Source organism: Podarcis erhardii, assembly GCF_964252035.2.
Source record: "Podarcis erhardii genome assembly, chromosome: 14".
In the NCBI taxonomy this organism is placed as follows: Eukaryota; Metazoa; Chordata; class Lepidosauria; order Squamata; family Lacertidae; genus Podarcis; species Podarcis erhardii.
In genome coordinates this window covers 20517935-20542365 of record NC_138503.1, presented here as the reverse complement: position 1 = coordinate 20542365, position 24431 = coordinate 20517935, and the positions used below count along the sequence as shown (strand labels likewise).

The 24431-nt window shown below is 46.4% G+C and overlaps 1 protein-coding gene across 4 annotated transcripts in view; it reads left to right on the top strand.

Moving 5' to 3' along the window:
- AGBL1 (AGBL carboxypeptidase 1) overlaps nucleotides 1-24431 on the top strand; it is a 411962-nt gene that overhangs the window by 293108 nt on the left and 94423 nt on the right. For 2 of the 4 annotated variants that reach the window (XM_081838750.1, XM_081838751.1), the window contains one exon: nucleotides 440-570. The exons of the other annotated variants lie outside the window; for them this stretch is intronic. In XM_081838750.1, the coding sequence (XP_081694876.1) occupies nucleotides 440-570 (131 nt within the window). The remainder of the gene's footprint in view (nucleotides 1-439; nucleotides 571-24431) is intronic. 4 annotated transcript variants of the gene reach the window in all.

The following is a 24431-nucleotide window of genomic DNA, read 5'->3' as shown; positions in this document are numbered from 1 at the left end:
ACACAAGAGGGGAAAAGGAAGGCAAAGACCAGGGGTCAGCAAACTTTTTCAGCTGGGGGCCATTTCACTGTTCCTCAGACCTTGTGGGGGGCCGGACTATACTTTTTTGGGGGGGGGGAAATGAATGAATTCCTATGCCCCACAAATAACGCAGAGATGCATTTTAAATAAAAGAACACATTCTACTCATGTAAAAACACGCAGACTCCTGGACTGTCCGCGGGCCAGATTTAGAAGGCGATTGGGCAGGATCCGGCCCCTGGGCCTTAGTTTGCCTACCCATGGCAAAGACAGATGGTCTCTGCTGGTCTCTCAGTTGCCACCAGGTGATGAAGGAGAACCAGAGGCAGTTGGTTTCTCAGCAGAACAGATGGAACACCCCTGTTCCCTCCACCCCCATTGCAGTACATCTCCAATCACCACCATTCTCTTTTCATAGGATCATAGAATTGTTGAGTTGGAAGGGACCCTGTGGGTCATCTAGTCCAACCCCTTTGCATCACACGAATCTCAACTTGATCATACATGACAGGTGGCCAACCAACCTCTGCTTAAAAATGTCCAAGGAAGGTGAGTCCACCACATCTCGTGGGGGTCTCTTCCACTGTCAAAAAGCTCTTACTGTAAGAAAGTTCTTCCTGATGTTTAGGAGGAATCTCCTTTCTTGTTTTATGGGAAAGCAAAAACAGGTGAAAGACTCACTAGTTGTGGAGGCAGGAGGCCTTCTATATTTTTATCAGATAGGAGACGAAGAGATTCTGGCACATGTAGCTTGGGAAGGGGCAGAAAATTGATTCAGTTAGCATTTAAAAGTGACCCTGCCTATTTCTCAATTTCCAAAACAATACAAGCACCAGAACGCAGCCATCCTTCAAATATTGCACTTCTGCAAATTTTGCTCTTCAGTTCTCCAGCCAAATAATGTAAACCAAATTGCATATACTCAGGTAAAGTGTCCATAAAATGCATTAAACATAGAAAAATGCATTATTGTAAGGGAAACAGTGCTCACCCCCCCGGGGGGGGGGGTACTCAAGGCTACGCAGTACGGGCACCTTTTTGTCTAGAAGAAAAGCACTGGTTAAAGTGGTATACAAACTTGTGTCTATTAGAAGAAGTTTGCACTCAAATGTTGATGAATTTTTACCATGATTTTTTTTAGCAAAATAATAATAATTCAGAAATTGAAAGGTTCAGGAAAAATGAGAAACCGAGGGAACTCAAAATTGACAGATTTTCCCATCCCTCTGTGTAGCTTTTCTCATCTCTGCATGAAAAGCTGCATCAACAAAGGCACCCTCTTCTACACAATGGCATCTGATCATCCTAGACCAGGGATGGAGAACCTTTGACCCTTGAGATATTGTTGGACTGCAACTCCCATCATCCCTACCCATTGGCCATGCTGGCTGAGGCTGTTGAGAGCTGGAATTCAACCACATCTGAAAGGTCACAGGATCCGCACCCTTTTTGTATAGAGAAAAGCAGGAATATGTACATTCATAAAATGAAAAGACTCAAGTTAAAGGTGGCTTGTGGATCAGAAAAGATGGAAAACTAAGACATAGTTTCTTCCTTAGACTCTCATGCTCTCATTCCTAGATTCTTTTGTGTGTGAGAAGCTGCTTTTGCATGCTAAGACTGTCACTCAGCCTGTTTAAACAACTCTTCTCATAAACAGCCAGCCAATGTCCTTGATCCATCATTAAAAATGTCCTTGGCGGTACCATCAGCATCAGGTTTTGAGATGCTGATCTTGAGCAACTGCCTTCTATGGTCACCATTACATGAAAGGAGCTTGTAATTCGCAGGATGGGGGTGGTGGCAGCGGGAGTTTTTATTTATGTATTATTACGCTTGTTCTCCCCAGAGTAGGTGGAGACCAATGCCTGAAGCAAACAAGGAGATGTAAGTTGTCCTGTCTACCTTGGTCCCAAGAGATGTACATATTGGAAACTGCGGGCAGGAAAACAAATTGCTAGGTTTAGTGGAGCCGAATACTGTCAAATACATAGCTTAGAGTAGAAGGTTGTGAATAAGAGAGTATGTGAGGTTGGTCACCATCTGCAGCTTGACAGGGATGAGGGGAGAAACTAATTCACCAGACCTCCTGAATTCACACCTATTGAACCAATGCATAACAAAAATGTGTGTGTTGATGAAAATAATATACAAGGATGCATCCTATCAGGGGGATGTTGTATGCAAAGACTCACGTGCTAGTCAAAAATGTGTACAAAAATGTGTCCTATTAGGAGAAATGCTCATGAAAATGAGTACAAATTTCCATGCATATTTTTTTTTCCCATCTGAAATTTCCCCCATATTTTGGAGTTTTGAATGTCCTGCTCCTGTTGCTGAAAGGGGGAACTGAAATGTTAGGAGGACTGCATTGTTCCATTTCTGTCTATTTGCCCCCTGCCTGGTTTCTTTCCCGTCCCCAAATTTGATACTGCACACCTGGCCAATTTTCTGTAGCTTTTTTCCAGGGCCTCCATGTTCTTGCATGTGTATCCTCCACCCACATTCATTCCCCCCCCCTAATTATTTGTAATGAATTTTATAACACACAGGTTGCAGAAAAAAGAAATGAACTACCGTATATCTCTCTGTGTTGTCACAATTGCCAATAAGGAAATATAAGATACAGCTATGCAATTTACTGCATCGATAATAAAACATACCAAGAGGGAAAAGATTTGTGGGCTATATTTACGTAGGGTTCCATAGTCCAAATCAAAACAATTACTTTTTTATTATTTCAAAAAGAAGAAGATAGAAACTGTAAACTGTACAAAAATCCAGACACCTGCATAGAGTACCTATCATTCCTGAGCTGCTGTGTTTGCTTCTTTGTCATTTTAATTTTATGTCATATACAATCTCAAGCACTTTGGCCCCTGGACAGTTTTTAATTTATGTGAGGGTGCCCCCCCCAAGGAGGGCACTTTGACAAGTCTCTCCCCCCGCCTCTGCATGACTTATTCTAGGCCTTGAGATATCTCCTCCTGGCTCTCCTGATCTCCTGAGGAAAGTATGGGCTGGTCTTTGGAGCCTGGTGGCATAGGTGTCACCTGAGGAGTCTGGCAAAGAGATGTGTGCTGTTGTACCTCTGGTTCCACATGCGGTGGGCCAGGGAGTGGATCTATCTTCTTCTCAGGGCTGGTGCCTGAGGACTTTGTTGATTCCGGGTCTGGGGTCAAGACAGTGAAGGGTGGAACAACAAAAGAATGGAATGGAGAATTGCTGCCTCCCTGAGCCCTGGTGAATGGGATACTGTCAATTGGGCTGTAAAACTGGAATGTTAGAAGGAGAAGGGCATTTTTTCAGCTGGACCACAGTAGTACCTCTCAGGTGGATGCCACTGCCATTATAAAGAAAACAAGGGAGACATTCATGGTGAGTTCCAGCACCTCTCTTTCTAGAAAAACAGCACTGAGATGGATACCTTCCCATTGTGCTAGGAGCTGATCAAGAGCAAATTTCATTTCCAGTCTAAGAGTAAACTGTCCTTCCTATTTTAATTGGGGCCGGGGGGAGTGCACTGAGTATCAGCAGTGTAGGTGTTAGAACTGAAACCCAGTGTCATAGATGAGGCTGTCTTTTCCTGGATCCATCTAGCCTGGTATCGTCAGCACTGACTTGCAGTGCTTTTCTAGTAGAAGTCTTTCCCATTACATGTCCCCTGACCATTTAACCAAAGATGGGGGAATTTGAATGTTATGATCTGGCAGCAAGCTCCATAGCAAAGAGCATCTGACTTGCATGCAGACAACCATAGGTTCAATCCCTGGCATCTCCAGATAGGACCCAGTGACCAGGCTAGATTTCTCCCATTGCTTTTGTAGAATGCATTGGAAATGCTTGTTGTTGTTGTTTTGTTCCCATAATTATAAAATCATATAATTGTTGAGTTGGAAGGGACCCTGAGGATCATCTAGTCCAAGTTCCTGGAATGCAAGAATATGCAGCTGTCCCATATGGGGATCAAACCTGCAACCTTGGCATCATCAGCACCATGCTCTAATCCACTGAGCTGTCCACTTGTTGCTGTTGGCCTCTGGTGCTAGAAAGAAACTTGGAACTATCTGTGGATAGCCATCCTTCCTGCTTTCTACTTAATGATTTTTTATTGCCCTTTCCAGGACACAGAATGCTTTACTATTCCCGAAGTGTCCTGGTTTGAGAACAAAGTGCGCAAATGGATTCTCCCTCATTTAGCCCTCTGTAAATGGGTCCAGAGTGGAGATTAATAGGCTAGGAAATGCGTTTTTCTGCTCCGCAGTTAGTAAAGGAAATTCAGTGGAACTAAATTAATCATGAAAAGGACTCAAAAGTATAGAAAAGGAGACAGTGTTTTCAACTCATAAATTAGGCCAGTACCAAAGTTCAGAAGGTTTTTTTTTTTTTTTCCAAAGCAGCAACTTCACCAGGGTTGGCACCTTGTGATTTCAAGAATAACCACTACCTCTAGGTGGGTCTGGGAACAAGTGCTGGGACAGGCCCTAGTGAGTATGGAATCTCCCTGATAGAAGAGGAATCAACAGGTGAGGGTGATTTTAAGGGAATTTGCTGAAATTCCAGATGATCTGATAGACTGCTCCTGCCATTCCTTCAGGAAAGTGTACATAGTGTCCTCCACCCATTTACTCTCAAAGCAGAAAAGGATGGGTTTTGAAGGACAACTGTGTTTCGGTCCATGTTTCAGGAAGTGTGAATTCGGCTGACATTCAAATGTGAATGGAGGAAATTGCTCCTCCATCCCATGCAAACCGCTGAAGTGTAGCAGATTATGAACTCTATCAAGCTGCTCATGGAGAGACCCAAAAGGCATGCTAGATTGCTTCTTGTTGCATAGGCTTTTTAAAAAAGTAGAAGTGATGTCTTGTTAATGAATGAGCGGGACCCTTGATGAATGCTCCTGGAAACGAGATCATATGGATGAGAGTGAGGCCCCCTCCCCTTGCTTTTCAATAGATCCCAGCATGAAGGCAATCAAGCTCCGTGCGGAAAATGTTTTGAGCTGTGCCCTCAGCCACTTAGGACAATGTGTGGTATTGGATTTCCTGGGTTGCTGGCACAAAGTCAAGTGCTTGCTAGGCTGCTTCCCCTCATCCTTCAGAACCTACTGACCTCCACAGTCTTCAGGCTGATTAACCTTCTGAAGTTTCCAAAGCCTTGGGGTCCCATCTATCCTCACTATGCCTATCCTTGTGGATAGAAAGGCTAATGCATGGAGAGAGAGAGAGAGTGTGCCTTTTGTAGACTAGAAAGAAACAAAGGTTCAAAGAAATCTTTCAGCGTATCGGAAACCAAACCTGTTGACAAGGCCTTTTTCTGTTCTGCTTGTGTTTAAGGATCTAAGCTGGTGGTTTTCAAAGGCACAACAAGGATTCCTCCAGGGGGAAGGTCACTAATGGGTCAGGCTGCCTGATGAATTCGATCTTTGCAAATTCCAGTACAGGCTGACCTGAACTGCACCTCCCTGGCTATTTTGCAGATTGGAACAGAGCTATTACCAGCTTTCCCAGTGTGTTTGGGGGGGGGATACTAAGGTCACATCCACACCATACATTTAAAGCACTATTATACCACTTTTAACAGTCATGGCTTATCCCAAAGAATCCTGGGAAGTGTAGTTTGTTAAGGGTGCTGAGAGACCCCCATATCCCCCTCTCAGAGCTTAAATTCCCAGAGTTCTCTAGGAATAGGGATTGATTGTTAAACCACTCTGGGAACTGTAGCTCTGTGAGGGGGAATAGTAGTTTATATGTATGGTCTGAAGCTCAACATCAAAAAAAGAAGATCATGGCCACTGTTCCCATCACCTCCTGGCAAAGAGAAGGGGAAGAAATGGAGGCAGTGAGAGATTTTACTTTCTTGGGCTCCATGATCACTGCAGATGGTGACAGCCACAAAATTAAAAGACACCTGCTTCTTGGGAGAAAAGCAATGACAAACCTAGACAGCATCTTAAAAAGTAGAGACATCACTCTAAAAGTAGAGACAACAAAGGTCCCTATGGTTAAAAGCTATGGTTTTCCCAGTAGTGATGTATGGAAGTGAGAGCTGGACCATAAAGAAGGCTGATCGCCGAAGAATTGATGCTTTTGAATTATGGTGCTGGAGGAGACTCTTGAGAGTCCCATGGACTGCAAGAATATCAAACCTCTCCATTCTTAAGGAAATCAGCCCTGAGTGCTCACTGGAAGGACAGATCCTGAAGCTGAGGCTCCAATACTTTGGCCACCTCATGAGAAGAGAAGACTCCCTGGAAAAGACCCTGATGTTGGGAAAGATGGAGGGCACAAGGAGAAGGGGACGACAGAGGACAAGATGGTTGGATAGTGTTCTCGAAGCTACCAGCATGAGTTTGACCAAACTGCGGGAGACGCAAGACAGGAGTGCCTGGCGTGCTCTTGTCCATGGGGTCACGAAGAGTCGGACACGACTAAACGACTAAACAACAACAACAACAACCTGTAGGGTGTGAATGCGACCTAAGATTGGGAAAAAAATGATAAAGGGGGAGAAAATGAAAATGACATGTTCTTCCATCCCTATCTTTAGCAAGCCTCTGTAGCCCAAAGACAGGAGACCTTGAACTCTAAAGCCAAACAGAGGTCAATACAGCGGAGTTCCTGCTGCAAAGATTTGTCAAGCACTTTCCTTGGACTGCAACCCTAACTTCATAGCTAGTGTGGGGCATAATCTACTCTGTAAGTTTTATCAAGGTTTTTCTTATTATTTATTATTACCCACAATATTTATTACTTGAAGACTCAGTTTAAGACTTGCTTTCCAGGCTGTTCAGCAACCCTACTCACAACAATGTCCAGCTCATTTTGCTTTATAGTCTGCAGGAAAAGTATCCCGTTGGGTGGAAACCACTGTGTGCAATTTTCTGTGGCACAAAAAGCAAAGGCTAATCTCATTTGAAGCCCGGAAGGTGACCTGAACTGGAATCACAAAGGCAGAATCTGAAGCAGAAAGGACAGAGAAAGGTTGCATGTGCACCATACATTTAGAGCATATTTAATGCACCTTTAAAGTGCATGGCTTTCCCCAGAGAATCTTGGGAACTATAGCTTGTTGGGGTGCTGGAACTGTAGCTCTGTGAGGGGTCTCCTAATAACTCTCAGCCCTTGGCAGCCTTTTCAGGATTATTTGAATATATATATATATATAACAACCAAATGAAATCGTGGGCAGCATTTGAAAATTGAGCAATGGGAAGAACTGATAATATATGAAACTGGGAATACATATTTTAGATGAAATATGTGATGTAACAGAGGAAAATGTATTAGGTGAAAAGTGTGATATTTTGCAGGATCTAAAAGAGAGGAATGTAAAAACAGCGTGGAAGGGAATGTGGGAAGTCAAATTCTAAGAGAAAAATATAACAAAGTTGAAGCTTGAATTTAATTGAAGTTAAAGTTATGAAAATCTAATAAAAAATTAAATAAAAATAACTCTCAGCCCACATAATGAGCTGTAGTTCACCAGATTGATTGGGGGAGCCTATGACTTTTAAGGTGGTATAAGGGTGATTTATGTGTATGGTGTGGATGCGACCCAAATATTGTACCTGCTGTTAACAGGACCAGCTCCAGATTTGAGGGATGTCCTCTATAAATGATGTATGATAGTCCACCCCTATTTTCTAAGGTCCTTTCCTAAGTGGGTAAGCCCTATTGGGCTTACATCAAAAAACTTTTTTTAAAAAATGAATCCATAAATTACTGATATAAAAATGTTGTAACGTAGGTGGGATAGGAATATAAGAACATCTTGTTGGATCAGGCCAGTGGCCCACCTGGTCCAGCATCTTGTGGTTAACTAGATGCCTGTGGCAAACCCACAAACAGAACCAACTTTCCCCTTTCTAGCTTCCAGTAACTGGTCCTCAGAAGCATAGCCACCATGACTAGTAGCCAATAATAGCCTTATCCTCCATGAATACAAGCTTTCGTTTGGCTGCTAAATTTTCTCTCCTTATTTACTAGTCTGGAAGAGTGCAAATATTCCACCTCTAAGGGGTGCTAAGCACCAAAATGCTATTCAAAAATGACGAGGTACTGGAGGTTGAAACACAGGCCTGTGTGCAAACATTAGGGAGAATTATTTATTAGCCTGTTGAAACCAATGGGAAGATTTTCATTTACTTCAATGGGGCTTTGCATCAGAGCCCAGGCAACGCGACAGATGAAAAGATGGTTATCCTGAAAGCAGATTTCAATCCTTTTTCTTCATCTCCCCTTCATATTTCAAGGTGTTCTCTTCTCCTCCTTCTCCTCCTCATCACACTTTTGTATCTAATCATGTTTTGTATCTTTCTTGGGGTGAAGCAAGCTCTGAAGTCCTGGCTGCAATTTAGAGAATAATAATGTTGGCGATGCACTGCAGCCTTTTTAGCTTGTACGCCAAGGGGGAGGAGGAGATAAGTGGGAAGAAAAGACAAATAATTTCCCTGGGATCTCGTTCCACAGAGCTTCGGGGAATTTGCCAGCATAATTTTAAGCTCATTGTATTGCCAACGCAAAGAATAACTCCAAGAAAGAGAACATAGTTGGAAGTCAGACATAAGAAGATGGTAAAAAAATTTTTTTGGGGGGGGTTGTATGTGTATCTGGGGTGCAGGAATTTGATTAAAAATTAGAAGTTTGAGTGTTGATTTCTCTTTGTCAGTTCCCCACTGGCCTTGAAAGCGATCTTGCAAAGCACTTTAGCAATGTTCAAACCTACCCTGGAGGTGACAGGGGATGGGGAAATATTAGTCTACTTTTGTTTTCTCCAAATCCCTGAGGTATTTTGGCTGAGGTGGGCCCTATAAATCTTTTAGCTTATGTCCAGGTGGGAAGTGAGAGTCAGTGTGGTGCAATGGTCAGTTGGGAAAACCCAGGTTCAGATCCTTGCTCAACCATGAAGCTCACTGTGTGACTGTAGGCCAGTCGCTATAGATCTCAGTCTAGACTACTTCACAGGGTTGTTGCGTGGATAAAACAGGAAGAGGGAGAATGGCATATGTAATGGGGTATGGGGTTGCTTGTGCGTAAAGCGCAAACTGCTCCGAGCTGAGTAGTTTGGACAAAACTTTCCCCCCAGGCTGGACAGTCACTACACCATGACCGTCTCAATCACTGGAAGAATCCGTCAGTGGGCGTTTCCTGAATTTCTTCCAACATAAGAGTTCTTTCACACCCAATCATCGTCTCCCTTCTCTGCGCGAAAGCTGTCTGCGCAGAGTGGGCGTCCCCAGATGAGGTCCTGTGCTCTCCCCGCTGGTTTCACTGGAAGAGTCCTGGAGCCTTCTCTCCGCAGCTCCCTCGGACTCCCCTTTCTCCCTGGTGTCACCTCTATCTCCTTCCCCAGCGGAAGCGTCCTCTCTCCCTCTGCTGGTTCCCTCTCCAGCATCATCATTAGGGAGCCTCAGCGCCACCCTTGGCTCCGATGGCAGTTCCCTGACATCCACCTCCCTCCCAGGGCCCTCCCCACCCCCGCCCCGGTTCCTGGGCGGTGAAGTGGGAAACCCCTGGAATGAACTATCCCCTTCCTCAGATGATTCAAACATCGTTTTCCACCTGCTGCTGTTCCTGTCCTCTGCCCAATCTCCCCAATCTGACTCCTCTTCCTCTGATACCTCCCTTCCCTCTCCCTCTGAAGGAGGATACCCCACAAATTCTTCTTCATCATCCGTGGTTCCAAATTGCTCTTCCCAAAATCTTGCCAACGGTTTCAGCTTCCTTGGAAACCGGCGATGAAACTCCCCAAGCAGACACTCATCCCTTATCTCTCCTGCAGGCACCCACGTGTTTTCTGACTCAGGCTCTCCCTCCCAAGCTACCAAATATTCCACCTGCTTCCCCTTCCACCTTGAGTCAAGTATTTCTGCTGCTCGACTACTGAGTTCCCTCTCCTCCACCTCTGGGTGACTGGGGATTTCTCTCTCTTGCCCCGGAAACTCCCTCCCTTCTCGGTATGGTGAAAGTAAAGACCGGTGGAACACCGGATGCAATTTCATGTTGGTTGGCAGTTTTAGCCGGAAAGCCACAGGATTCACCTGCTGCGTGACCTCAAAAGGTCCCAGCCGCCTTGGCCGTAATTTTTTACAACCTCCCTTGAACGGTAGCCCTTTGGTTGACAACCACACCCGGTCCCCAACCCTTATGGTCTCCCCTTCTCTGCGGTGCTTGTCTGCCTGCCTCTTGTACTCTTCCTTGGCCCTCTCCAGGTTCATTTTAAGCTGCTGGTGTAAGGCCTCCATTTCTTCCACAAACTGCTCTGCCACAGGCACACTCCACCTCCCCTCCCCCTCCCCTGGGAAGGCTCTGGGGTGACACCCGTAATTGGCCATGAAAGGACTCATCCCCGTGGGACACATGCTCTGCGTTGTTGTAAGCAAATTCAGCCAGCGCCAGCTTTTCCACCCAGTCGTTCTGTTGTAGTATGCTATTGGCCCTTTCCGCTTGCCCGTTGGTTTCTGGGTGACGAGCCGTCGAGAAACTCACCTCAACTTGAAGCAAGCTCATGAGCTTCCTCCAGAACCTGGAAGTAAATTGCCTTCCTCTGTCGGACAAAACCCTCAAGGGGGCGCCATGCAACTGAAAAACGTGATCCACAAACAGCCTAGCTGTTTCTTCTGCTGATGCTGCATGCGAGCAAGCAATGAAATGGCACATCTTGGTCAACAGGTCCACTACCACCATGACCGCTGTTTTCCCCCTGGACCTGGGCAAATCGGTCATAAAATCTATGGCTACTACCTCCCATGGTTTCCCCGGAGTGGGCAAGGGTTCTAGTAACCCTGCGGGTGCTGCCTTCTCCCCCTTAGCCCGCTGGCATTGGTCGCACCCCCTTACGTATTCCCGCACGTCTTCCCTTACTCTTGGCCACCAGAACTCCCTAGTAACAAGCAACATGGTCTTGTGCTGACCAAAGTGCCCTGCCGTGGGGTTGTCATGCGATTGCTTGAGTACCCTCCTCCTCAAATCCCCCTCTGGTATGTACAATGCTCCCCTGTAATACAATGCTCCATCCTTTTCCTGAAACCCCCCTTGATTTTCACCCGCTTCCTGGAGCTCCCTGATCTTGGTTTGTGCGTACTCGTCGTCCCTCGTCAACCCTGCCAGTTCCCTTTTCCCAACCAATACTCCCCCACACACCCATCGGTCCTCGGGTATCATGTGTCGCACTTCTGGTGCTCCCTCTCCTTCTAAGTATTCTGGTTTCCGGGATAGGGCGTCTGTTTGGACGTTTTCTTTTCCCGGTATGTACCGTATCTCAAAAGAAAATTTGGAAAACTCCTGAGCCCACCGCATCTGTCTCTGGTTGAGAACCCTTGCAGTCCTCCAGTATTCTAGGTTCTTATGGTCCGTGCACACCTGGATCTTGTGTTGAGCCCCTATCAACAAATGTCTCCAGCGTCGGAACGCTTCGTGAATAGCAAGCAGTTCCCTGTCATACACTGTGTAGTTTTGTTCTGATTTGCTCAACTTCCTCGAGAAAAAGGCGCACGGTCTCCAGTTGGACTCTTTCCCCGGCTGGAGCAAAATGGCGCCTACCGCTCTGTCTGACGCATCTGTCTCCACCCTCATTGGCTTCTGCAGGTCCACGTGCAAGAGCTGCTCTTCCGAAGCGAACGTTCTTTTTAGTTTCTCAAAGGATTGCTGTGCCTCTGCCGTCCACATGAACTTCTTCTTGCCACTGAGACAATCGGTGATTGGTGCAGTCAAGTGCGCGAAGTTCTTGATGAACTTCCTATAGAAATTCGCAAACCCCAGGAACCTCTGCACGTCCTTTCGGTTCTTAGGAGTCTTCCATTCCAGCACCGCCTGCACCTTGCTTGGGTCCATGGCTAACCCCTTGTCTGACAACCTGTAACCCAGGAATTCGACCTCTCGGGCATGGAATTGGCACTTCTCCAGTTTCACCCACAACTGGTGCTCCTGCAGCTTCTTCAGCACTTCTCTGACATCTTTTACATGCTGTTCCTCGTTCTCTGAGTAGATCAGGACGTCATCTAGGAAAGCCACGCAGTTCTTATACAAGAGGGACCCCAACACGTGGTGCATGAACCCTTGAAAACATGCCGAGCCCGATTGTAATCCGAAGGGCATAACTAGGTACTCAAAGGCTCCCAGAGGGGTGAACATGGTAGTCTTCCATTCATCCCCTTCCCTTATCCTAATTAAATTGTACGCCCCTCGAAGATCCAACTTGGTAAAAACCTTTCCCTTCCTTACCCTGGTCAAAATGTCATCAATTCTGGGCATTGGGAAGGTCACCGGCTCCGATATTGAGTTTAACCTCCTGTAATCACAAATTAATCTAAGTTCTTTTGAGTCTCTCTTGTCCACGAAAAACACTGGACTGCCCCCCACCGCCCTCGATTCTCTTATAAAACCCCTCTTCAGGTTCTTGTCGATAAACTTCCGCAACTCCTGCATTTCTCTGTCCGACATGGCGTACAGCTTACCCACTGGCAGCTGAGCCCCTGGGAGTAGGTTGATTTGACAGTCAAAGGGCCTATGGGGGAGCAGCCTATCTGCCTCCTTCTCACTGAAAACTTCTTTCAAATCAGCGTATTGTGGTGGTACCCTCACCTTTTCCTCCGCCTCCAACCCTGCCACTCTGGCTACGGCCATCCTCAGGATCTCCCCCCCCCCCCCGTGGCAGTGTTCTACACAGTGAGCTGACCCAAAGGATACTGTGCACTGGTGCCATCCCACTACCGGATCATGCAGCGCCAACCAGCTCATTCCCAGTATGATTGGCGGCCCGGCCAGTGCGGCTACATGAAATGCAATTGTCTCAGTATGCCTAGAGACTCTCATCTTCATGGGAGGAGTTTGGTGTGTCACTTCTCCCCCCAGGAGTTCCCTCCCATCTATGGTCGTGACTTGCAAGGGGCACTCCAAGGGCAACAGCTGCAGTTGGTGCCCTAGTGCAAAGTCCTTGCTAAAGAAATTGCAAGAACTGCCCGAGTCCAGCAGTGCCTTCACCTTAATAGGATGTCCGTTGGGTAGCTCTAGCTCCACCTCTATGGCGATGGCTGGTCTGGGGGGGTCTGGTTTGGGCACTCTTATTGGTTGTTTGCCTGGCTGCTGTGCCCCTTGATCAGCAGCCAAGCTCTCTCGTTTCCCTGCTGTGAATGCCCCTCCTCCTCACTGCCCGCGGCCCCCACCATCCCTTGCCAAGCCTTTCTCTGCGGGCACACCCTGGCGAAATGTCCCGGCTGCTGGCAGAGGAAACACTTCCTGGTCACTTTCCCCTCCTTTTTGCACACCTCGCCGGAGTTTGAAACCCTCCGTGCGCGCGCGCCTCCGATTTCCATTGGCTCCTCTGGCTGGGAAGGTTGCCCCGGCATTTCAGGAATCCGGTTGTCATGCCAACGCTCTGCTTTCCCTTCCCGCCTCTCCTTCGTGTCGTATTCCAACTGACAGCGCCATTTTAGTCAGCTGATCCATCGATTGCGGGCGGGGCGAGCAGGAAAGTTCATCCTTAACCCAGGGGGCTAAGCCTTCATCAAACAGCCTCTGAATAGGTTCCCAACTCACTTCCCACCCAAGTTTGTGGATTAGCATCGAAAACCGCGACCAGTACTCTCTAACTGATTGGCTCCCTTGCTTGCAAGCCATCAGCTCTCTGCGCGCCAAGCTCTGCTCCACTTCACTCGAAAACATGTGATCCATGGCGCTAAAACACTTCCTCAGGTCTTTTAATGCAGCATTGTCCGATGCCATCAAGGGTCTAACCCAATCCCTGGCGCCGCCTTCAAGATGCCCAATCACAAAGGCAACTCTTGCACCATCGTCCACAAAATCATCATACTGCAGTTCCAGCGCATACTGCACCTCCGTCTTAAAACCATTATAGTCCCTCGGGTCGCCCCCAAACTTATGCACCAGTCCCGGTACCTTCCTTCCAATGGGGGTGGGTTTCCCCTGAGCATCCTGAGTCCTCCTTTCATCTAGCCGCGCCGCTAGTAAAGCCAGCTGTTGCTCCAAATCTCTGTTTCTCTCCTCCAGAGTTGGTCCTCCCCTGGCTCCCTCTCCGGCGCCTGCTCCTCCTGTCAGACTCATGATGTTCCCTCCGCACAAACAACGTTTTCTGACTACGGATTGCTGTAATGGGGTATGGGGTTGCTTGTGCGTAAAGCGCAAACTGCTCCGAGCTGAGTAGTTTGGACAAAACTTTCCCCCCAGGCTGGACAGTCAGTACACCATGACTGTCTCAATCACTGGAAGAATCCGTCAGTGGGCGTTTCCTGGATTTCTTCCAACATAAGAGTTCTTTCACACCCAATCGTCGTCTCCCTTCTCTGCGCAAAAGCTGTCTGCGCAGAGTGGGCGTCCCCAGAGGAGGTCCTGTGCTCTCCCCGCTGGTTTCACTGGAAGAGTCCTGGAGCCTTCTCTCCGCAGCTCCCTCGGACTCCCCTTTCTCCCTGGTGTCACCTCTATCTCCTTCCCCAGCGGAAGCGTCCTCTCTCCCTCTGCTGGTTCCCTCTCCAGCATCATCATTAGGGAGCCTCAGCACCACCCTTGGCTCCGATGGCAGTTCCCTGACAGCATACATCTCCTAAAGCTCTTATTTCATGCTGTAATTAATTAGGTGAAACCCTTTTGGGGTTTTAACTGAGCAGGAACTTCTAGCTCCACCTTGATTTTCACTTTGGGTGGACTTCAGTACCCACTACACCAAACTAAGGAGGGACACATCTCTCAGTTTCAGTTTCCCTCAGTTTCTCATTTCCCCAATCTTAAAGTCAATTCGCTGCATTTCTTATCAGTTCACAATTTGTTGTGTTTGGTTTTTTAAAAAAAGTCCTTGTGAAAATTCACGAGCATTTTTGAACCACTTTCTCTTAATGTACACATCTTTTCAAGCATCTTGCAAAACAACATGATACATAGCATTTTCACTGGGATACATCTTCTGATATGCACACTTCTGTACACATTATCTAGCTGGAGAATTGTACCACACAATTCAAGGGAGTTAGTATTTCAAAGGATAGCTGTGTTTCAGTTCATACATTGTTTTGGAAGGTGCAAATTAAGTAGGTGCATACTGAGATCCAAACTGAACTGTATTTCTCTGCTATCCATGCACTAAACCCAGGTACAAGCTACCCCTACACATGTGCCACTGTTTGCACGAAAGAGTATACACTTCTTTCTTTGTACAGCTCAATTACAAAGGTACACAGATGGTACACTCACTGACTATTACATGTGAATAACTGTACCAGTGTGTGGAGCTCAGTGCTATGTGTACACAGATTATGCACTCATTGTGCACAAAGGCACCTATTGTTAATGCTATAATGGATGTAATTTCCCCCCCCCACCCTGATTAACCTTATTAGCTTTTGAAATTCTCACCCGGAGCCTGAATTTATGGAGGATAAATGGCAACTGGTCAGCATGCTTCTGAATACCAGTTGCTAGAAATTGCAAGTTGGGAAAGCACTGTTGTGCTCAGGTTCTTCGTGCAAGCTTTCCATGAGCATCTTGTTGGCCACTGTGAGTGGACTAGACAGAGCTTTGGCCCAATGCTGCAGGCTCTTCTTCTGCTCTCCAAATATAGCTTAAAATTTCACGTGGTAGCAAATTTTAAAGAAACTGCTCCTTAACTCTCCAAAATATCTTCCTGCATGGGTTACTTTTCATGGTCCTTTCTGGGCTTGTTACAATAGGAAAGTGGTAACCAGTGGCGTAGCGTGGGTTGCCAGCACCCGGGGCAAGGCAAGTAATTTGCGCCCCCTAACCCGTGGATTTGCGCCCCCTAACCCGTGGATTTGCCCTAACCCCAGATGTTGCGCCCGGTGCGGCCGGCCCCCCCTGCAGCCCCCCACGCTACGCCACTGGTGGTAACTGACTGGCTTTCCCTCTCTCTGCTCTGTTTAAATGCAAGAACGCTAAGGATTTCCCCCTTTCTCCTCAAATAATGCACAAAAAGGAAGAAAGATTAGGACAGACAATAATATAAGTGATAGTGCCAGACATCCTCTGATGAAGGCAAGCTCAAGGAGTGCTGAACTTCATAAGCTTCCTGGTTATTACACGGAGTTCTGCTTGACTTTTAGCAGATCTGCTAAAGCAATAGCTAACATCAGAAGGAGATTGTAAACAGTTTTGTAGCTGGGTATCAGCTGAGTCCCATATTCAGCTTCTTTGTTTAAAACAATCAACAGGCTTGTTCTTCTAGCCAACTAATCTCTTTCAAAACATAAGGAACAGCTTCATGGCAATTCAGATTGTCCATCTAGTTCAATATTGTCTCGCTTCAGTTGAGATTCCTGTGAAGCAGGGGGTTGGAGTAGATGACCTTCTGGGTCCCTTCCAACACTATGATGCTATGGTTTTATGATCAGAAAGAACCATCAGGAACAAACAAATGAAAGCTGAAAGTTTGGCTTTTGGAAATGATGGAAATGAGCAACAGGGTTTTGTAGCACTGATGCAGAAATCTCAATTATGTTGTTCAACTTACCTCTTTTTTTCTTCATAAAGCAACATAATTAAATTTCCCTGGCCCCAGAACATATTTCAGAAAGCCATAGTTGGCTGGTGAGCAACTCATAAACAGGAAAAGCGAGATGGAATCATTCATTTTCTGTTCTCCTTCTGAAAGAGACATATTTTACAAATAGAAAGTTGTATGTAAGGGAGGTCAGTGGAGGTGGAAAATTTCAGTCCTGTGGTTTGGCAGCCTTATAAAAGTGAGGTGGGGGGGAATGCAATGATGCATTCAAATCAATGGGAATTTTGTCATTTACTTCAATGGGAGGTAGCTCACATCTTTTATCTGTAGGGACATCACGTTGCTAACAAAGGTCCGTATAGTTAAAGCTATGGTTTTCCCAGTAGTGATGTATGGAAGTGAGAGCTGGACCATAAAGAAGGCTGATCGCCGAAGAATTGATGCTTTTGAATTATGGTGCTGGAGGAGACTCTTGAGAGTCCCATGGACTGCAAGAAGATCAAACCTCTCCATTCTGAAGGAAATCAGCCCTGAGTGCTCACTGGAAGGACAGATCATGAAGCTGAGGCTCCAATACTTTGGCCACCTCATGAGAAGAGAAGACTCCCTGGAAAAGACCCTGATGTTGGGAAAGATGGAGGGCACAAGGAGAAGGGGACGACAGAGGATGAGATGGTTGGACAGTGTTCTCGAAGCTACCAGCATGAGTTTGACCAAACTGTGGAAGGCAGTGGAAGACAGGAGTGCCTGGCGTGCGCTGGTCCATGGGGTCACGAAGAGTCGGACACGAGTAAATGACTAAACAACAACAACATGAGCTTGCAATAGGTACCAGAATTTTCTTTGGTTAGTGTGGTTTATGTGACAGTGTTGCAGGCAGCAAAACAGAGATCTATGAATTAAAACACACTTAGATTCCATTCTGTGCCTCCATAGATGGTGGCTGCTCTATAGTCCAGGCTTCCTCAACCTCGGCCCTCCAGATGTTTTGAGACTACAATTCCCATCATCCCTGATCACTGGTCCTGCTAGCTAGGGATCATGGGAGTTGTAGGCCAAAAACATCTGGAGGGCCAAGGATGAGGAAGCCTTCTATAGTCACTGACCTTCCACACAGAGCACTCCCTAAGCCAGGGTTTGCTAGCCCTTTAGAGCCAGTGGGGCCATTTGGAATTTTGAGACAGTGCAATGCGGGTGTAGCATAACACAAATGGGTGCTGTGGGGCATGTCATAGCACAAAATGTCGGCCGCAAGGTTCACAAAAAGGTGGTCCACAAGAAACCAGGATGCAGAATGGTGCAGACATGCCCCACCCAATGGGAAAAGGCACCTACATTAGGGCTGCCATATGCCTGGAATTTCCTAGACATAGCTGGGATTCATCCGTCAAAAATGGTGTCTAGGTGGAATTTTCAAAAAGCAGCCAAAATGTCCTGGAAAACCCGGGCGTATGGCAACCTGTATCGAAAGTGTTGATCTTTTTGGTGATTTTTACTAAAGAAATAGGTAAAAGACTTCAAATTTTTTGGAGATTGTGCAAAAAAAAAAAAAAAACACCCTCAACAACTTTGCCCCTGCCCCTCCAAAGCAACTCAACAACATTTGTGTCCAGATTTTCACTTTTTGAAATCCGGCAACCCTACATTTCCTTTTGTAAATGTTTGAGGGGTGTTTGTATTTGATGTAGGAGAGACAGACCACCAGTGCAAACAGGAACTGACTGCTGCTCTGAGGGGCATTGCCACCTCAGTTCTTGTGAAGATATTCTGCTCATTAAAGGAAAGAGGCACGTGATAAAGTGAAGAACTATTGCAGTGCATGCTAATTTGTAGACAGGCTTTTTAATACTTTGCATGACAATGAAGCGATAGAAGAAGCCTTATCATACAAATCTTTTTCATCTGTTAGAGGCACATTTCTGCTTCCTTAGCTGGAATCCCTCTCAGAAAAGCACAAAGATCTACTCCCTGTCCATTGTCTTATTAAGGACAATAAAGTACATATTTCCCCCCTCCAGACAGTTGAGGAAACTCAGCTGGATATTGTAAACATTCAGTGCTTCTTGTCAGTATGTCAGTCTTTTATTTATTTCCAGCCCCCCTCCCCCCAAGGAGCCTAATCGGATATACAGTGGTACCTCGGGTTACATACGTTTCAGGTTACATATGCTTCAGGTTACAGACTCCGCTAACCCAGAAATATTACCTCGGGTTAAGAACTTTGCTTCAGGATGAGAACAGAAATCATGCACTGGTGGCGTGGTGGCAGCAGGAGGCCCCATTAGCTAAAGTGGTGCTTCAGGTTAAGAACAGTTTCAGGTTAAGAACGGACCTCCAGAACGAATTAAGTACTTAACCCGAGGTACCACAGTACATGGTTGTCTCCAGTTTCTTGCCACTTTAAACAGTCATGGCTTCCCCCAAAGAACAGTGGGGACTGCAATTTTTACAGATTGCTGAGAGTTGTTGGGAGAACTCTATTTCCCTGGGAAAAGGGATTGAAAGTTAAATCACTCTGGAAATTATAGCTCTGTGGGGGGAATAGGGGTCTCCTAACGACTCTCGGCACCCTTAAGCTACTGTTCCCAGGATTCTTTGGGGGAAACACATGACTGTTGAAAGTGGCATGACACAGCTTTAAATGGATAGTACAGAGAGGGCTTTAGATGAAGAACCGGAATGGTTTGCTTTCATTGTTTTTTAATTAAAGAAAGTGGCCTAATTAGGGGTATCAAGAGCAAAAGATGAAAACCTCAAATATTTTAATGATTGTGGAGAACTGTGATTTTTGGCAGCTATAGTTTATCTCTCCACAGTAGTGCTGTAAAATGGTATGCTCTGCCTGCCTGCCTGCCTTGTAGCTATTACAGGTATAGGATTCCTGTCATTTATCGCATCTGGTCACCATAGCTCTAACTAACGGCAAATACACCTCACCTTGTTTTATTGGCTTCATTTTCAGCACAATTTAAGGAATCATAAGTGACTGTTGGGTTGGGAACACTAAATCAATGGAAGGAGAATAAATAAGACTTGTACTGAATATTGCCCGGTTTCAGTTTTGGGGTAGAAACTAGTGATATTGGTGGGGTGGAAATTTATTCTGCGGAAGGGGAAGTGTGCATGTAGATTTCACAAATGTTCATCACTGTGATTCTGATTGGCTCTGTTGTGTTTGCCATTTGCTTCTTCTTCTTTCTTCTGGGTTAGTCACATATGTGATCCCACCCAATCTGGCATCCAACTATGAACAGGATGACATCAGAATGGTAGACAATCAGATTCTGCTTAGTGATGACATCACTGAGGGCAGGAAAGGACCAAGCCAGACGTGGAGTTAAACGTGTCTTTGCATTTAACACAGAAGTCGAGAACGTCAGGCCCAGTGATTGACTGCAGCCCTCTAGGCCTCTTTGTTCCTCTGGCCTCTCCTCAGGCCACATCCCTCAACCATTACATCCTCTCCATGAATATTTCTGCCTGACTGGGATGTGTCCTTGAAGGGGGATAATGCCTCTTGCTTGCCTGGGTAGAGGACTGAGAGATGGGTGTGTAGAAACCCCTGACATACACATGGCTGGAAGGCAGCCAATGGTACAGAGGTAAAATTTACATTCACTGCTCCATCCACTTTTGCCTCTGGCCCCATCCACCACTGACATATTGTTCCCCAGATGGTTTATCACAGGGGAATGGGGTTGACAGGCTGAAAAGGGTACCCCAACCCTGATTTAATGTGTAATGTTAAAGGTAAAGGGACCCCTGACCATTAGGTCCAGTTGTGGCCGACTCTGGGGTTGCGGCGCTCATCTTGCTTTATTGGCCGAGGGAGCCGGCGTATAGCTTCCGGGTCATGTGGCCAGCATGACTAAGCCTCTTCTGGCGAACCAGAGCAGCACATGGAAACGCCGTTTACCTTCCCATTTACCTTCCCTGCTAGGTTGGCAGGAGCAGGGACCAAGCAACGGGAGCTCACCCCATTGCGGGGATTTGAACCGCCGACCTTCTGATCGGCATGTTCTAGTCTCTGTGGTTTAACCCACAGTGCCACCCGTGTCCTGATTTAATGTGTAGGCTTCTAAAAATGCGATTTTTTAAAAAAGCAAGCGGAGGGGATGATAACTGTCAGAACTGAAGCAGGTAAAAAGGTCACCTTTTCTCCCCTGCAGTGGTCCAGAGTAACATCTTTTATGTGAAGCAGATATTTGAACTGGGGGGAAATTTCACATAAGCTTGGCCCCCACCCCAAAGCTGGTGCAGTTTACTTTTAAAAGGAAAAAGCCAAAACCCTGCACATAAATACAGAGATGCATATAACGTCATGCCAGTTTTGGCCCTGAGATTATGAACAAGTGTGAGCAATGTAAATTGATAAGTGAATATTTTCCACTAGAGTGCAAAATAGCAGCAACAACAATAACATCTCAAAGAAGAAGGCATTTCCGAGCACAGCCAGAAAAAGAAGTACTGATTAGTTTTTACATGCATCTGGTGTAAATCGAACTCTTTTGGCTTTCCCAATGTGACAGGTATGTGCAGGGAGGAAAAGTTCAAACAAGTTTCCCAGAGCCTCTCCGATCCGGCCCCATAAAGTGGAATGATATATATCTCTTTGACATTTTGTTGCTCAAAGGTTTCCAGTCACCTCTATGACAAAGAGGGGTTGGAGTCGCACAGAATTTAGTGCAGCAGTTAAAGGGATGGTTTACTGGCTTGTGATACCATCCATGTTCCCCCAGCTGGTTGGCCCAGATAAGGCTCCCATCTCCCTGGGATGCTTGATAGAGCCGAGCTCCTGCTGACTTGGTGGAGAGATCTATTGCAGAGAGGGGAAAGTGAATGTTTTAAAAGAGGTAGGGGATAATTATCAAATTCATTGGCTAAATGAACATACAGAAACTGAAATAGACACACTTTATACAGTGCTGGTGGGGAAGATCCCCAAGCCCAGATTGTCTCAGGATGGAACAATATCTTAGATTCGTGATCAATTTGGGAATGCAATTGAAAACCAGCATGCTATTGCGGTTAGAGTGTCAGAACCAGGGCTGTCTGAAGCATATGTGGTGCTGGGGTGCAAAGATCCCCCCGGTGCCCTCCCCAGGTTACCCAGTCCCAGGTGTGCAGGAGGGCGGAGCCAGCTGGCTGCCTCAGTGTCTCGCTGGCTCAGTCGCCCCTAAAGCCACGGCACAGAGCTGCCCGCAGCAGAAGAGCCCGCCGCAGCACTCCGACTGACGGGCGGGCTCTTCCCCAGACTCAACTCTCAGGCCCCCTGAGAGCCTGGCGCCCGGGTGTCCTGCACCCCTAGCACCTATGGGTAAGATGGCCCTGGTCAGAAGAGGACCTAGGAGACCATGGTTCAAATCCCCATGTGGTCTATAAATGCTCAATGGGTGACCTAGGGTCAGTTGCTGACCGCAGCAGCTCTCCAAGGTTGCAGATGAGGGACATTTCCAGCCCTCCTTGGAGATGCCAGAGATTGAACTTGGGATCTTCAGCATGCAGAGCAGATGCCTGAATGTGCTCCCTATCTGGCCCTTAAGATTCTCCACAGGCCACGAACCCCTCCTCAGCCACACCAACAACTAGCTCTGCTCTGCACTCTCCTTGAGTGTTTTTGCCTGGATGGAATGTGTCACTGAACTCTTGTCATGCTTCTTGCTTGCCTGGATGGTAGAGAGGTGTGTGTGTGTGTGTGTGTGTGTGTGTGTGTGTGTGTGTGTAGAGAGAGAGAGAGAAACCAGCCTACTGTACAATGGCAAACTTTACATACATTCATTGCTGTACCCAGTTTTACCTCTTGTCCTGCCCACCACTGGGACGTGGCCCCCAAATGGTGGCCTTAAAGGGAATGTGGCCCCCGGGCTGAAAAAATAAAATAAAACTTTCCCCACTCTGGCATTTGAGGGTGTGCAGCCAGTCAGGAGGACGTGGGTGGTGCTGTGGGTTAAACCACAGAGCCTAGGACTTGCCAATCAGAAGGTTGCGGTTCGAATCCCCACGACGGGGTGAGCTCCCGTTGTTCAGTCCCTGCTCCTGCCAACCTTGCAGTTCAAAAGCACGCCAGTGCTAGTAGATAAATAGGCACCACTCTGGTGGGAAGTTAAATGGCCTTTCCGTGTGCTGCTCTGGTCTGCCAGAAGCAGCTTAGTCATGCTGGCCACATGACCCGGAAGCTGTATGCCGTCTCCCTTGGCCAATAAAGCGAGATGAGCGCCGCAACCCCAGAGTCGGCCATGACTGGACCTAATGGTCAGGGGTCCCTTTACCTTTACCTTTTAGCCAGCCAGGAAGCTGGAGAAGATGCCTAAGAGTGGTGCTAAATTCCTTTAACCCCCACTTTTTTTTTGACTCTTAAAGGGAAGGAAATAGTGACAACTGTCAGGCACCCCTCCAGTTATTAAACTAGGTGTGCTACTCATTTCAGCCCCCACAATTTCACAAACATTTCTCTTCTTGCCAGTTTCCAGGCATGGTTTCTCTTTGCCTCTCCTCTGAGAATGCCTCCCCCCCCCCAACTAAAAAAGAAGAAGTGAAAATACTGGTTCAGCAGTACTTTCCAAGACTGTGAACCTTACTTGGTGCTTTCTGTGGAATGAGCAATTTCCCAGACTGTGCCCCAAGTGAAAAAGGGGGGGGGGGAGCACCAGTGTGCACTTGAGATTATAAACTATAATTACAGGCTTATGGGGTCTCTAGGAATGCATGAAACTAATGAGAGACTAATAACAAGATAAATCTGCTTTAGCATTCAGAATTCATTCAGAGAACTTCCTACAATTATTCTCCCAAGTTGCCACCAGCAGTAGTATCCGGGTGATTAATCTTTAATTTCTGGAGAGCACACAGGACAGTTTGGGAAGGTTGATGACCCTAGCAAGGGAGCCATGAAAAATAACTGTACCAACATTCAGGAAATGGTTGTATATAACCTCAATGGGGGCTATATACATCTTGGAGATATTTTTAGCTTTAAATTTAGGACTGTGACAAATTCTTCACTTTACATTTTCAGCTTGAAACTAGCTATTTCAGCAGGGTTGCTATTTCTCCCCCCCCCCCCCGGAAGGATGCATATACTGTGCTAATTTTCAATTTTATTTTCAATCCCCTTTCCCCTGTTTGCTTCTGCTTCCTCCTTCCTGGATCTCTTGCATGGGTGATCCCAACCAATCAGGGATCCTGTAGGGAATGAGATGACCTATACAGACACTGTGCTTCTCAGCACAGCAGAAAACACTATGTAGTCAAACAGATATGACTGCATGGCAATATCACTAAGGGTGACTGAAATCAATTTAAACGAATAAGCACTTTTTCAAAGGAGTACAAAAAAAAGTTCAGAAAGGGCAGGCATTTTTCCAAAACACCTTTGCATCATCAACCTTGGCCATTTTATAGAAAAGACCTGTGAAACCTGTAAAATGATGTGAGTATTTTTATACCTAAGAACCAGAGCAACAGTTCACCATTCATGTACTTAGAACCAATTTTATTATAAAATGAAGGAAAGAACATTGGGACCTGGACAGCAAATGCAGGCCATGATCTAGACAACCAAAGTGATTGATTCTGCACAGGCCTGCCTGATCTGATGATGCTCAAACAATAGGCCTTCATGCTGTGGAACAAACAGCTTTTGGAAATTTAAGAGCAACAGTTTAAACAGACATGCTTGGTTCTCAGTTGGTGCAAGGTACACATGTTTTTTGTAATCACATACATGACTATTGGGAAAGGATGACTAACCACGGTCTGGCAGAAGTCAGCTGTTGACTACCTGGTAATCTGATCCCATTAGGGAATTCCACCAGTTCTTGATTGGAACTTGGCTAAGGAAAAGCCACATCTCCGCCTCCCCTGCACACACACTGCTATTTCTTTTTACATGTCATTTCTTAACAGTGTCCAAGGTTGATGTTTGGACAGTCACATCTGTGAGG